Below are 14328 nucleotides of genomic sequence, written 5' to 3' on the forward strand. Positions count from 1 at the left end.
ACTAGTGGTTCAGCCTCTCGACCCTTATTCACATTCACGCCACTTGGCAAGTGAAAAGGTTTTAAATACTAGAGTAGGGACTGTCCCACAAGGGTTGCCGTGACGTGGCGGGATGGCTTGTACATTATTTTGATCAAAATTATGTTTACTAAATACCCTTATTATTATTATTATTACCTTTATGCATTATTTGCAGTATATATTTTTTACTTTTTAGTTCAGTATATTTGTGTTTTTTGCTTTTTGTTTTCTTCTGGCAGGGTGTACAAAATCGTTCAATGTTCCAATCAGAGAATTATTTCTGAACCCCTTTTTAGATCCACACTACAAAGCTACAATGTCAGTCCATAGATTTGAGAATATTCGGAGAAGCCTTCGTTTTGATGATAAGAGGACTCGTCCTGTGAGGTTGGAAACAGAAAAATTAGCCCGTATTAGCTACATCTGGAATCTTTTTATAAAGAACTGTACAAAGCTTTACCATTCTAGTGACCGTGTGACAGTGGATGAGCAACTTCTTGCCTTTAGGGGACGTTACAAATTCATTCAGTACTTTATATGCCCAGTAAACCAGGCAAGTATGGAATAAAAATTTTCTGGATGTGTGATTCTGCAAGCTATTATGGGATGAATGGTCTGATTTACTGTGGCAATGAAGTTGATGCTCCAGTCCAGAAAGACATATGTTCTGACATAGTAAAAACACTTGCTGTACTAATTTTCAATTCTGGAAAAAATATAACAATGGAAAACTACTTTACCAATCTTGAACTGGGCAAATTTTTGCTTCAGAAACAACTTACACTTGTTAGTACGATGATGCCAAACCGTCGAGAAATTCTTCCAATCATGAAGCACAATCTACAGCGAACACTTTATGAGAGTGTCTTTGGTTTCTGCAATCAAGCGACAATGGTGTCTTATAAAGAGAAGAAAGAAAAATCCGTGATATTACTGAGTACCATGCATCATGATGGAAGTATTGACACCAATGACAGGAAACAAAAACCAGAAATCATCCTGCATTATAATAAAAGTAAAGGAGGTATGGACAAGATGGACGAAATGATTGGAGAGTATTAGTGCAAGAGGCAGACAAAACTTTGGCCTCTAGTCATTTTTTCTAATATGCTTGATGTGTCAGCCCTCAGTACCTATATTGTTTATAGTAAAACTCATCCAGAATTCCATGCCAACAGGAAGGACAAGAGACGTCTATTCTTGACGAAACTTTGCTATGAACTTTTAATGCCTACAATGATGGAGCGAAGCAACACAAAATGCTTGCCAAGGCAAACTACGGAAGCTATGATCCGATGTGGTATACATTTTCAGGAACATCAAGAGCCAAGAGAAAAAAAAAGAAAGCGTTATATTTGTCCAGCAAAGAAGGAAAGGAAATCTGAGCGTATCTGTACTATTTGTGGACAAAATGTCTGCAAGGAACATTCTTCCGAACAGGAAAGTTTGAAAAGAAATATTCCTGCACCATGTTTACTACAACTTTTATGTAGAAAAAGTTTAGACAAAAAAATTGTTATTATAAAGAATTATATAGAATGCATATATTGGAAGTTTTAAGCCCGTGTACTTGCTTTTTTTGTTGTTTTTTGCACATAATTATAATGTTTTGAAATATTCACATCTTAGCCCTAGTATGCGTGACATCAGAAATCTTCATATTAATGTATTGGGGGCCTTTTAGGCCCCCATGCAAATCATATGGAAAAACACACTTATGTAACTTTTACAAGTTTATTTTAAAACTGCTAAATTAAATATGATTAGTAAACAAAATTTTAATTAAAATTTTTCACCGAAAACACCCAAAAAATTTTTTTCCCAAATTTCACACAAACATATGAAAAAACACACAAAAACGCATAAAAATCTATGCCAAACTAGCTGCAGCTACATTTCTATTATGTTTCTTTTCTATTATATTAGTCTTCCAAACAATTTTGACAAGTTTTTTTTTCGGAAAAAATGTAATTTTCCTTACAAATTGAACAAAATCTTTCTTGGACACATGAAACAGCGCTTTCTTTTTCTTTCTCTTGGCCCTGGAATCATCTGAAACTGTACGCCACACTGTTTCATTGCTTCTTTAGTTTGCTTTAGCAAGCCTTTCACGTCACTTCGCTGTATCATGTGAGGCATTACAAGTTCATGACAAAGGTCCTTCAAAAATGGGCGTCTCCTGTCCTTCCTCCGTGCATGGAATTCTGGATGAGTTTCTGTGTAAATGATGAATGAATTTAGGGCTGCTACATCAAGCATATTTGAAAAAAGTACTACAGGCCATCGTTTTGTTTGCCTCTTGCATGAATATTCTCCCACCATCTCATCCATTTTGTCTACACCTCCTTTTGTTTTATTGTAATGCAGGATGATTTCTGGTTTTAATTTTCTGTCATTGCTGTCAATACTGCAATTGTGATGCATGTTACTGAGTAAAATCACTGATTTCTCCTTCTTCGCTTTGTAAGATACCAAAGTCGCTTTGTTATTGAATCCAAAGACACTCTCATGAAGTGCTCGCTGACGATTGTGTTTCAGTGCTTCTGGAATTTCTCGTCGGTTTGGCTTGATAGTACCAACAAGTGTAATAGCTTTTTGAAGCAGAAAATGGCCTAGTTCAAAATTGGTGAAATAATTGTCCATGGTAATGTTTCTACCTGAATTGAATATTGGAACAGCAAGAGTTTTGACAATTTCAGACCCCCAGATCCTTCTGTACTGGTGCACCAACCTCTTTGCCACAGTAGATTACGCCATTTATGCCATAATAATTTGCAGAATCACACATCCAGAAGATTTTGATTCCATATTTGGCTGGCTTGCTGGGCATGTATTCTATGAACCTGCAGCGTCCTCTGAAAGGTACAAGTTGCTCATCTACTGTAACATTAGTACTAGGTTTGTAAAGTTTGGTGCAATTTTTGATAAATATGTTTCAGATATAACTGATAGGGGCTAATTTGTCTGTTTCAAACCTCAATGCACGTGTTCGCTTATCATCAAATCGAATGTGTCTTCTAATTTCCTCATATCTGTCCACTGACATTGTCGCCTTATAGTGTGGATCAGAAAGTGGGTCCAGAAATCACATGACATCTTCATATGGCATTATCCACACCCTGGCCCCTCCACCAGCATTACTGAGTACAAATAAAGTAACTTGAGACACACTACTGAGAAAATGATAAAAAATACATGGGGGCCTAAAAGGCCCCCAATCTGTATAGATGTGGTTTTCACCAAAAAAGCATTGTTACACCGAAATGCCTATGAAAAAAATTATATGAACAACTGGATATTACCAACAACGACATACTTGAGGATTACCTGGAGTTTCAAAATTCTATCTTAAGTAATTTTGCAGATAATAGCAAAAAAGTAAGCATGGGGGCCTAAAAAGGCCCACAATATACATGCTAGGGTTAAGCTGCGTTCCCACTGGCGCTGGGGTCCGCCAGGAGGGGATCCGTAATGGATCTGACCTCCTGGTAACTCCATTTAAGGCTACTGGAATGTTGGGATTCCGCCAGCCTTAGCTGAGGTCACCAGGAGGTCAGCTCCATTACGGATCCCCTCCTGGCGGACCCCAGCGCTAGTGGGAATGCATCCTTACTTTGCAATTTTCAAATAAACTTTGAAAAGCATTTTTATTTGAGATATTCCATGCTATTTGCACACAGGCCTAAAAGGCCCCAGGTATGTGAAAGTATAGATTTCTATGGTTATGCGTTCTAGGGTTAGGGTGGGAGACATGGCAATTTTGGCTCTCCACCAAGGTAAAAAAAACTTATATGCACCTTTCTTTCATCTGGTTTCCTGATGCTGCTAATCTGGGTTGCCATTTAGTTGACATAGTTGACATGCACTAAGGCACTTTCTTGGATTATTTAATAGTGGTTATTTTTTACATCCATTTCAGTACCTGCCTGTTACATACCTGTTTATTGCGCTAGGGCACTTTATGTGAATTATTAATTGTTTATACATCTACTTACTGATAAAAGGTATATATGGGTGGTTTTGTTAACCCCTTTACCCCCAAGGGTGGTTTGCACATTCATGACCGGGCCAATTTTTTCAATTCTGACCACTGTCCCTTTATGAGGTAATAACATGTTTTGGAATGTAGACTATGATGGAATGGTCTGCGGGTGTCATGTCGTGTTTGGAGAGCCTCCGATGTGCCTAAACTGTTGAAACTCCCCACAAGTGACCCCATTTTGGAAACTAGACCCCCCAAGGAGCTTATCTAGATGTGTGGTGAGCACTTTGAACAACAAAATGCTTCACAGAAGTTTATAACGCCCAGGCGTGAAAATAAAAAAATCATATTTTTTTTCCACAAAAATTATATTTTTGCCTCCAATTTTTTATTTTCCTAAGGTTAACAGGAGTAATTGGACCCCAAAAGTTGTTTTGCAATTTGTCCTGAGTAGGCGGATACCCCATATGTGGTGGTAAAACACTATTTGGGCGCATGACAGAGTTTGGAAGGGAAGAAGCACCAGTTGACTTTTTCAACACAGAATTGGCTGGAATTGAGATCAGACGCCATGTTGCATTTGGAGTGCACCTTATGTGCCTAAACAGTGGAAACCCCCCAATTGTAATTCCAACCCTAACCCCAACACACCCCTAACCCTAATATCAGCCCTAACCCTAGCCCTAACCCTAGCCCTAACCCTAGCCCTAGCCCTAAAGGGAAAATGCAAATACATTTTTTTAATTTTATTATTTTTCCCTAAGTAAGGGAACGATAAAGGGGGGTTTGATTTACTATTTTTAGTGGGGTTTTATGTTTGGCAGCTGTCATACGCTAAAAGACGCATTTTATTGTAAAAATAATTTTTGCATCACCGCATTTTGAGAGCTATAATTTTTCCGTATTTTGACCCACAGAGTCATGTGAGGTCTTATTTTTTGCAGGACGAGTTGCCGTTTTTATTGGTACCATTTTCGAGCACGTGACTTTTTTTATGGATTTTTTATTCCGATTTTTGGCATGCAGAATGAACAAAAACCAGCATTTCATGAATTTCTTTTGGGGGGTGCGTTTACACTGTTCCGAGTGTGGTAAGATTGATAAAGTGGTTTTATTCTTTGGGTCAGTATGATTACAGCGATACCTCATTTATATTTTTTTATGTTTTGGCACTTTTATGCAATCAAAACAATTTTATATAAAAAATAATTATTTTTGCATCGCTTTATTCTGCAAGCTATAACTTTTTTATTTTTTTGCTGATGATGCTGTATAGTGGCTCATTTTTTGCGGGAAAAGATGACATTTTCAGCGGTACCATGGTTATTTATATCCGTCTTTTTGATTGCGTGTTATTCCACTTTTTGTTCAGTGGTATGATAATAAAGCGTTGTTTTTTGCTTTGGTTTTTATTTTTATTTTTTAAGGGGTTCACTAAAGGGGTTATCTAATGGGACAGTTTTATAGGGTGGGTCATTACGGACGTGGCGATACTAAATATGTGTACCTTTATTGTTTTTTTATTTCCAAAAAATGAATTTATTAGGGAATATTTTTTTTAATTTATTTAGCGATTTTTTTTTATCAATCATTTTTACACTTTTTTTTTTTTTACTTTATTACATTGTACCAGGGGGGACATCACTGTCATGTGTCAGATCACTGATCTGACATGTCACACAGCGCTGTGACAGATCAGCGATCTGACAGGCGCTGCACAAGGCTTCCTCATGCCTGCTCTCTGTAGGCACTGAGGAAGCTGCCTCCCTGCAGGCCCTCGAAGGCCCCCGTGGCCATATTGGATCCGGGGACCTGCAGGGAAGGAGGCCTCCAGAGCAGCGCATCACATCGCGCTGCGCTGGGGGTTGCAGAGAAGCATGGAGGGAGCCCCCTCCCTGCCGATGCTTCTCTAAACCCCCAGTACACTGCGATCGCAGTGTGCCAGGGGTTAAGGTGCTGGGGGCGGTCCGTGACCACCTCTGACACATAGTGCTGGGTGTCAGCTGTGATAATCAGCTGACACCCTGTCGCGATCATCGGCGCTCCTCCCGTGAGCGCCGCTGATTGCTATGACGTACTATCCTGTCAATGGGCATTAAGTCCCAGGGCACATGGACGGGATAGTACGTCCAATGTCAGAAAGGGGTTAATATATAATTTTAATAGCTGCTATTATTCTCTGCTTATATCGTTCTCCGACATGAGGCATCCTTTTTACTCTTGTTGATTTGATGTATGAATATATAAGTATAAATAAAATTATTGATTCATTATGGAGGGTTTGTTTATGCACTACAATATTGTAGTGTGACCTTAATTGTGAAGGTTTCTATGTATACATCTATATAATATTAGTTTCACTTTTTGTATTAAATAACTGATATAAATTAACTTTTTGATGATATTCTAATTTTGTGAGAAGCACCTGTTGGTGTCCTGGGGGTTCCTGATATGACTTTGTCAAAACATAAGTGTGATAGCAATGAGCTTCTAAGGTGGTTTTGGGACATTGATTGCCTAAGTATATATTAGTAGAAGATCTAAGAATATTTAAAAAGCTGTTTTCTGGATCAACAAAAAAATGGTTAAAGGCAGTAAATGCATATCGCATTTCCCAAATCCATACAAATCATGAGCATTAAAAATGCCCATAACGGCATTGATTCTAAGACTATGTTCACACCCATGAGACTTTTGAGGCTGACTCGTGGAAATGTGCAGTGAATGTGCTATGTGTGTGCAGCTGAACCAATGAGGATAAACCTATTGTTATTCAGTGCAGCTAAATCTTGGCTTTTATGACCAGTACATGTTGTAATAAATATCAATTTCTGCAGTACGGACAATATTTCAAAGGAAAATATTTGTGGCATGTTAACAAACTTGTCTAAAACCCATTTATTAGATATGACATGTAAAATCTTATCAAATCTGACGCATGTGAACAGACACTAATACAGTATATAAATTGTTGGAATATTTTACGAAATAGAGCTTTGCATGTTTCCGTTTAATACCTTTTATGAAATGTTTTATGCAAGGAGGAAAAATCTAACATCTGTAATGATACTGAGAATAAATGACAGACCTGAGGAATAGATTTACTAATTATGTGACATCTGGAGGTAATTGGTCACTCAGGATTTATTTCGGGGCATCAGACTACAGGCGCTTAGGCTGAGTTCACACGTGGCGTTTTTTTCGCGTTTCCGCGGCGGTTTTAACCATGCGATTTTGCCGCGAAAACGCGAAAAATAAGCATCCCATGCATTCCTATGGGATTCCGCAATGCTGTGTTAATGCTGCGGTTTTTACCGCGGCGGAATCGCTTCGCGGTAAAAAACGCAGCATGCTCATTTATTTTGCGGAATCACGGTGATCCCGCACCCATAGGAATGTATTGTTCCGCTTACTTCCCGCATGTGGCTGTGCACAACATGTGGAAAGTAAGCAGAACAATTGCGGATGGTACCTACGGTCCGGAGGAGAGGAGACTGTCCTCCGGGCTGTGGGTACCATAACCCTGTAAAAAATAGAATAACAAATATTGTTATTCTTACCTTCCGGCGTCCCGCGCAGCCTTCCCGCCTCTCTCAACGATCTCGTTCCCAGTAATCCTTTGCGAAAATGCCCGCGATGGCGTCCGTTCTCACGGGATCGCGAAGTCTCGCGGTCATTCGCGCGACGTCATCGCGAATTACTGCGAGACGTCACGATCCCGCGAGAACGGACGCCATCGCGGGCATTTTCGCAAAGGATTACTGGGAACGGCTGCGCGGGACGTCGGAAGGTAAGAATAACACCATTTTTTATTTTTTTTTTACATTCTATCTTTTACTATTGAAGCCGCATAGGCGGCCTCAGTAGTAAAAAGTTGGTCACACTTGTCAAACACTGTTTGACGAGTGTGACCAACCTGTCAATCAGTTCTCCAAGCGATGCTACAGATCGCTTGGAAAACGCTAGCATTCTGCAAGCTAATTACGCTTGCAAAATGCTAGTTTTTCCGTGGGAAAATCGCGGGAATTTAAAATGCGATTTTCCCGCGGAATGGAATTCCGGAATTCTCGCGGTAATTTCCGCGAGAGTTCCGTTACGTGTGCACATAGCCTTAATATTTAGTAAACAATGTATCAACTGTTTTACAACAGAAAAAATACAGGGAAAAACGGAATGCCTCACCATGTCAATGTGCTTAGAAGCCTTGAATTTGCTAGCAGCGATCCAAAAAATTCCGTCTGATCGTCGGATCACAATGAGAGGAAGAAAAAAGTTGTCGGATCACACATCTGGATAATCAAAAACAATTCTTCTTTATTTCACACCATCATAAAAACGTGTAGATATATCCACAAATGCATAAAAACAGAGTCACATTCTTACACGTTGTGCATTCTATGACTGAGGGCTGATAGCCAGAAACATGTAAGAATGTGACTCTGTTTTTATGCATTTGTGGATATATCTACACGTTTTTATGACGGTGTGAAATAAAGAAGAATTGTTTTTGATTATCCAGCTGTGTGATCCGACAAATTTTTCTTCCTCTTATCAACTGTTTTACACTTCACAAATACTTACTACATTGCGTTTAGACAGCACATAAAATCCCATTAAGATACAATTAAATTCATGGGTATAGTGTGACAATTGTGGAAACGCTCATGGGGTGTGAATACTTTTTCAAGGCGCTGTGTATGTGTATTATATCTATGTGACCTACATTTTATCAGATCTCCTTGGCTTATCAGTTATACAAGATGTACTTATTTTATTTCCATAGTTAAGTATTGTATTTGGCTTTACCTTAATTCATTTCTAAACTGACTTTGTCACTTATGATTAAATTATTGAATGTTAGTTGTAAGATTATCAGACAGTTGCATAATAAAGACCCCTTTGCCTATGAAATAAATGGAAATAAAGATAAGGTTTTTGTACTCATTGCATAATCATGTCATGTCTGATGTGAAAGCAGATAAACTAATGGTAGCTACAACTAAATTCCAGAATGAATACATCAAGGGCCAAGTGTCACTGCATGTACTAGTACCCTGTTGTTAATAAAATTTCACAATGACTATTTTGTTTCCTTATAGGTGACCCATAGCCCATGTCATACCGACCATAAACTATAAAAACTCATAAGTTGTACACAATCACTGGTGTGGAGGCAGCAATGGCCAAGGTTCTCCTCTTCACTGGTAAGTGCATAGCATGCTTTTTTAAAAGTAAAGTAGAATTTAAAGACCATTCAACCTCTTTTGTACGTTATATAGATAATGGTATTTTAACACATATGATGGAATATTGTGTGTATCGTACCTCTTAGAAAAAGATAGAGTCCTTCTATTCTGTTGCTATAGTTTTTATTCCTAGTTAGTAATTTAGTTAATATAAACTTCCAGACAAAACATAGTAAGACTGCTTTTACACTTGCCGCTTTTTTGTGTACCGTTATTGCGGCCCTTTTTTGCAGGCCGTATCGCCACATTTTTTTGTTGTCTGCCGCAATAAAGGACCACCAAAAAGTTTGTGGAGTGCCGTTTTTCATGTTTCCAATATTATGGAAATAGTATTGAAAAAAAAAGGCATTCCGCAAAACCGGAAGTAACGGTGCCCCGCAAAAGCAAATGTCAGGACTCAAATGTCAGGACCCTGTCAGCGTCGGCAAACTGCCACGCAGAGCAGGGTGACTTACCCCCACTATGGGAGAGCGCGGGGTCCAATACAGTAGCGATGGTTCAAGCAGACAGGACCTGCGGCACTGAAAATAGTAAGGAGTCCCAGGACCTAGATCATGTGACTGCAGGGGGCGGGGCTTAGCGTCCTACTGCTGCAGATGATATAATGTACCTACTGCAGGGAAACTGTAGTAGAGGAAAACGCAGGTCAGACAAGCGAGGGTTCATACACGGAGAGGGCTGTGCGGTACCAGAGGGACGAGCAGAGAATAGTCAAGTCACAGGCAGAGGGTCATACACAGAGAGGTAATGCAGTACAAGAGGGACAGGCAGAACTCGTAACAGGGACAGAACCGGATCAAAACCAAACAAGCAAGCAAGATATCAGGCACACGTACGCACAAGGTCAACTAACTCAGCCAAGGGCAGGAGTATAACTGACACTGGACCTAGGTCAAGTGAGGATTAAATAGCCGCCCTCTGCCAGAGAGAGGCAGAAACAATTAACCCCTGTCTGACCAGGATGGGCCAAAGACAAAGCCCATCCTGGATCATGACAGTACCCTCCTCTCAATGGGGGGCCACTGGACCCCCGGGTCTCTCAGGATACTTGGCGTGAAAGGCCCGGACCAACCGACCCGCATGAACCGATCAAGCAGGAACCAACGACCGGTCTTCAGGACATTAGCCTTTCCAATGTACAAGATATTGAAGGGCACAACGGACCAACCTAGAGTCAACAATTCATTCCACCTCGTACTCAGACTGCCCGTATACCAAAACCGGTGGTGGGGAAGACAATGATCCCTCCCCACAGGACCTCACAGGTTTCAAAAGGGCCCTATGGAAAACATTGGGGATCCGTAGAGATGGCGGGAGATGCAACCGAAATGCCACCGGGTTAACCGCTTCTGTAATTTCATAGGGACCAATAAACTTAGGTCCAAGTTTTGCAGAGGGGACCTTGAGCCTTATATTCTTGGTAGATAACCATACCTTATCCCCAATCTGGAACACAGGCCCCGCGGACCGTTTTTTGTCTTCAAAAAACTTATATTTATCCTGGGCCTTCGTAATGCTACTCTGGACCTCCTGCCATACCTCCCCCAACCGCTGGATAGTCTCATCCGCCCCAGGACACCCAGAGTCCAAACAGGAAAACTCTCCGAAATGAGAATGAAACCCATAGTTGCACAAAAAGGTAGATGTACCCGTAGACTGGTTAATGCGGTTGTTAAACGCAAACTCGGCCAAAGTTAATGCAGTACACCAATCATCCTGTCGGGCTGAGGTCAAGCAACGCAGAATTTGCTCCAGAGACTGATTGGTCCTCTCGGTCTGCCCATTAGTCTCTGGATGGTAAGTGGAAGAAAAGGACAGACCAACACCCAACCTCTTACAAAATGCCCTCCAAAATCTGGAAACAAATTGTACTCCTCTATCAGACACCACATTCAAGGGTACCCCATGCAACCGCACCACATGCTCAACAAACAATCTGGACAACGTTTCTGCATTAGGTAGAGCTGCCAAAGGTACAAAATGTGCCTACTTACTAAACCTGTCCACCACAACCCAAATGACGGTATTACCCTTGGAGGGGGGGAAGGTTGGTGATGAAATCCATGGACAAATGAGTCCATGGTCTCTCAGGAATTGGCAGTGGTACCAATTCCCCGGCCGGCCGGTTATGGGAGTTTTTCGCAAGGGCGCAAACATCACACGCAGACACATATTCCCCAACATCAGAGGCTAAAGAAGATCACCAGAATATTCTAGCAATGGCCTTCCAGGTAGCCGAGATCCCTGGATGTCCACCAAGAACTGAGTCATGGAACTCCCGGAGGACCTTGAGACGAAACTGAGCTGGTACGAAAAGTTTATCCACGGCTTAGCCGGAGGTGCAAGAGACTGGGCTTCCCGAATCTCCCTTTCCAACGTATTAGAAATACCTGCCACCACCACCCCGGGCAGAAGAATGGAGGATGGAGGTTTGGGGGGGAAACCGGATCTAGACTGCGTGACAAGGCATCAGCTCTGACATTTTTGGATCCTGGCCGAAAAGTGATAGAGAAGCGGAATCGGGAAAAAAAAAGTGACCATCTAGCCTGTCTAGGAGTCAACCTTTTAGCTAACTCAATGTAAGCTAGGTTCTTGTGGTCTGCAATTACGGTTATAGGATGGACAGCCCCCTCCAAAAAATGCCTCCATTCTTCAAAGGCCAACTTCACGGCCAGAAGTTCTCGATTCCCAACATCATTGTTCTCTCCGCAGGGGAGAATTTCTTCGAGAAAAAGGCTCAAGGTCTCAAATTAGTCAAAGTGGCAGGTCCCTGGGACAATACCGCCCCCACCCCCACCTCTGAGGCATCCACGTCAACAATAAATGGTTCAGACGGGTCCAGTTGAATAAGAACCGGAGCAGACAGGAAACATTTTTTAAACACTGAAACGCCGCTATCGCTGCGGCTGACCAATTCTTGATATCGGCCCCCTTTTGAGTCATGTCTGTGAGGGGTTTAACCACCTGTGAGAACCCCCTTATAAATTTGCGACAATAATTGGCGAATCCTAGGAAACGCTGCAGAGCTTTTAAATCACAAGGTTGGACCTAATCGACAATGGCCTGCACCTTATTAGGATCCATGCGATACCCCTCAGCAGACACAATGAACCCCAGAAAAGACAGTTCCTGTACAAAAAATAAGCATTTCTCTAGTTTAGCAAAGAGACAGTTCTCCCGAAGCCTTTGGAGAACTGCTCGAATGACCAATGTGAGCCTGTTTATCAGGAGAGTAGATCAGTATGTCATTCAAATACACCACCATAAAACGTCCAATAAAATCAGAGAACATGATTTATGAAATTTTGGAAGACCGCTGGAGCATTGGTCAGACCGAAAGGCATGACAAAATTTTCAAACAACCCTTCAGCAGTTTTCCACTCATCTCCTTCCCGGTCTCGGATAAGGTTATACGCTCCCCGTAGATCTAATTTTGAAAACCACTTAGCTCTGGACAACTGGTTGTACAAATGAGGAATAAGTGGGAGGGGATACTTATTTCTCACAGTTATCTTATTTAACTCACGAAAATCGAGGCATGGGCGTATACCACCGTCCTTTGTCTTTACGAAAATGAACCCCGCCGCCACAGGAGAGACAGAAGGATGAATGTGTCCCTTACGGAGACTCTTGGAAATGTATTCCTTCATAGCAGCCCGTTCGGGACCCGAAAGGTTATACAAGCAGGCCTTGGGCAATTTAGCACCTGGAACCAGGTCAATGGCACAATCAAATGGGCGGTGTGGTGGTAAAACCTCAGCCTCATTTTCGGAGAAAACGTCCGTATAGCCTTTTAGGTACTCCGGAATACCTTCCAGACCCATGGACGACACAGACACAGTAGCAAGACATTTTTCAGAACAGTAGGGACCCCATTTAACAGTGTCCCGAGATTCCCAATTAATCACTGGATTATGTAATTGTAACCAAGGGATCCCCAACACCAGACCCGCGGGCAGGTTGTCTATAACAAAGCATGAAATATGTTCCTGGTGCAAGGAACTCACTTTAAGGAGAAACTCCTCTGTATGAAATATGACATCGTTCTTAGCCAGTGGTGTTTTGTCAATGGCAACAACGTGGATAGGAGTCTCCAGCCTAACTGTCCCTAACTTACACCTGGACACCAAGTCAGAATCAATAAAGTTCAATGACGATCCGCAATCCATGAAAGCAGAAGTGGGTGTGGAGACACTCCCACAACAAAGTTCCACTTGCAATAACATTTTTGAAAATGGAGAAAAAGGTACCTGAGAGCCTGGGTGACCTCCACGACAATCACTCGGGCTCAGTCGCTTGCTGGTCAGTGGACAGGAGGGGCAATCCTTTTTCCAATGTCCGAATCACCACAGTGAAAGCAGCATTTTCCCAAGCGCCGTTGTCTCTTTTCTTTCTCCTTGACATTGATGGTTCCCATCTCCATGGTTTCCAATGTAGGACTGGCTCACCTTCCTTGGGAAAATAACGGGGTTTCAATCTGCATCACTCCCCTGGCCCGTAGCCTGCCATCCATTCAGACGGCTTGTGTCATAGCGTCCTCCAGGGAATCAGGCGGAGGGTGGAGAGCCAAGGCATCCTTCAGACGTTCAGACAGGCCTCTACGGAACAAACCCCAGAGGGCGGCATCATTCCAGCAGACCTCAGCAGCCCAGAGTCTGAACTCTGAGCAAAACCACTCGGCTGAGTGCTTCCACTGGCACACACTCATCACCCTGTCCTCAGCCATACGCATCCGATCAGGCTCATCATAAATATGCCCCAGGGCCTCAAAAAATGCATCCACAGTCATACGCTCAGGGACAGTGGTCGGAAGGGAGAAAGCCCAAGCCTGGGAAGCTCCCCTTAACAGAGACATAATGACCCCCACTCTCTGACTTTCATCCCCAGAAGAGTGTGGTCTTAACGAAAAAAAAAAAGCTTACAGCCCTCCTTGAACACTTTGAATTCCCTTTTATCTCCAGAAAAGGTATCTGGTAACTCAGCCGGAGACTCAGGGGAAATTAATGTAACATCCCGAGCCCCCGATGATAAAACCCCCTGCACAGTGTCAGCGATCAAATGCTGAGACTGAGCCAGGGC

At 42.0% G+C, this 14328-nt stretch overlaps 1 protein-coding gene across 1 annotated transcript in view; it reads left to right on the forward strand.

The window, feature by feature from the left end:
• The first annotated feature begins 9182 nt into the window (after nt 1-9182).
• LOC141073500 (uncharacterized) overlaps nt 9183-14328 on the forward strand; it is a 92388-nt gene continuing 87242 nt past the window's right edge. Inside the window, exon 1 of the mRNA XM_073560747.1 lies at nt 9183-9207. Within this exon, the coding sequence (XP_073416848.1) occupies nt 9183-9207 (25 nt within the window). The remainder of the gene's footprint in view (nt 9208-14328) is intronic.

The sequence above is a fragment of the Dendrobates tinctorius genome, unplaced genomic scaffold, assembly GCF_039654945.1.
Source record: "Dendrobates tinctorius isolate UK_male_01 unplaced genomic scaffold, ASM3965494v1 ptg000304l, whole genome shotgun sequence".
NCBI lineage: Eukaryota > Metazoa > Chordata > Amphibia > Anura > Dendrobatidae > Dendrobates > Dendrobates tinctorius.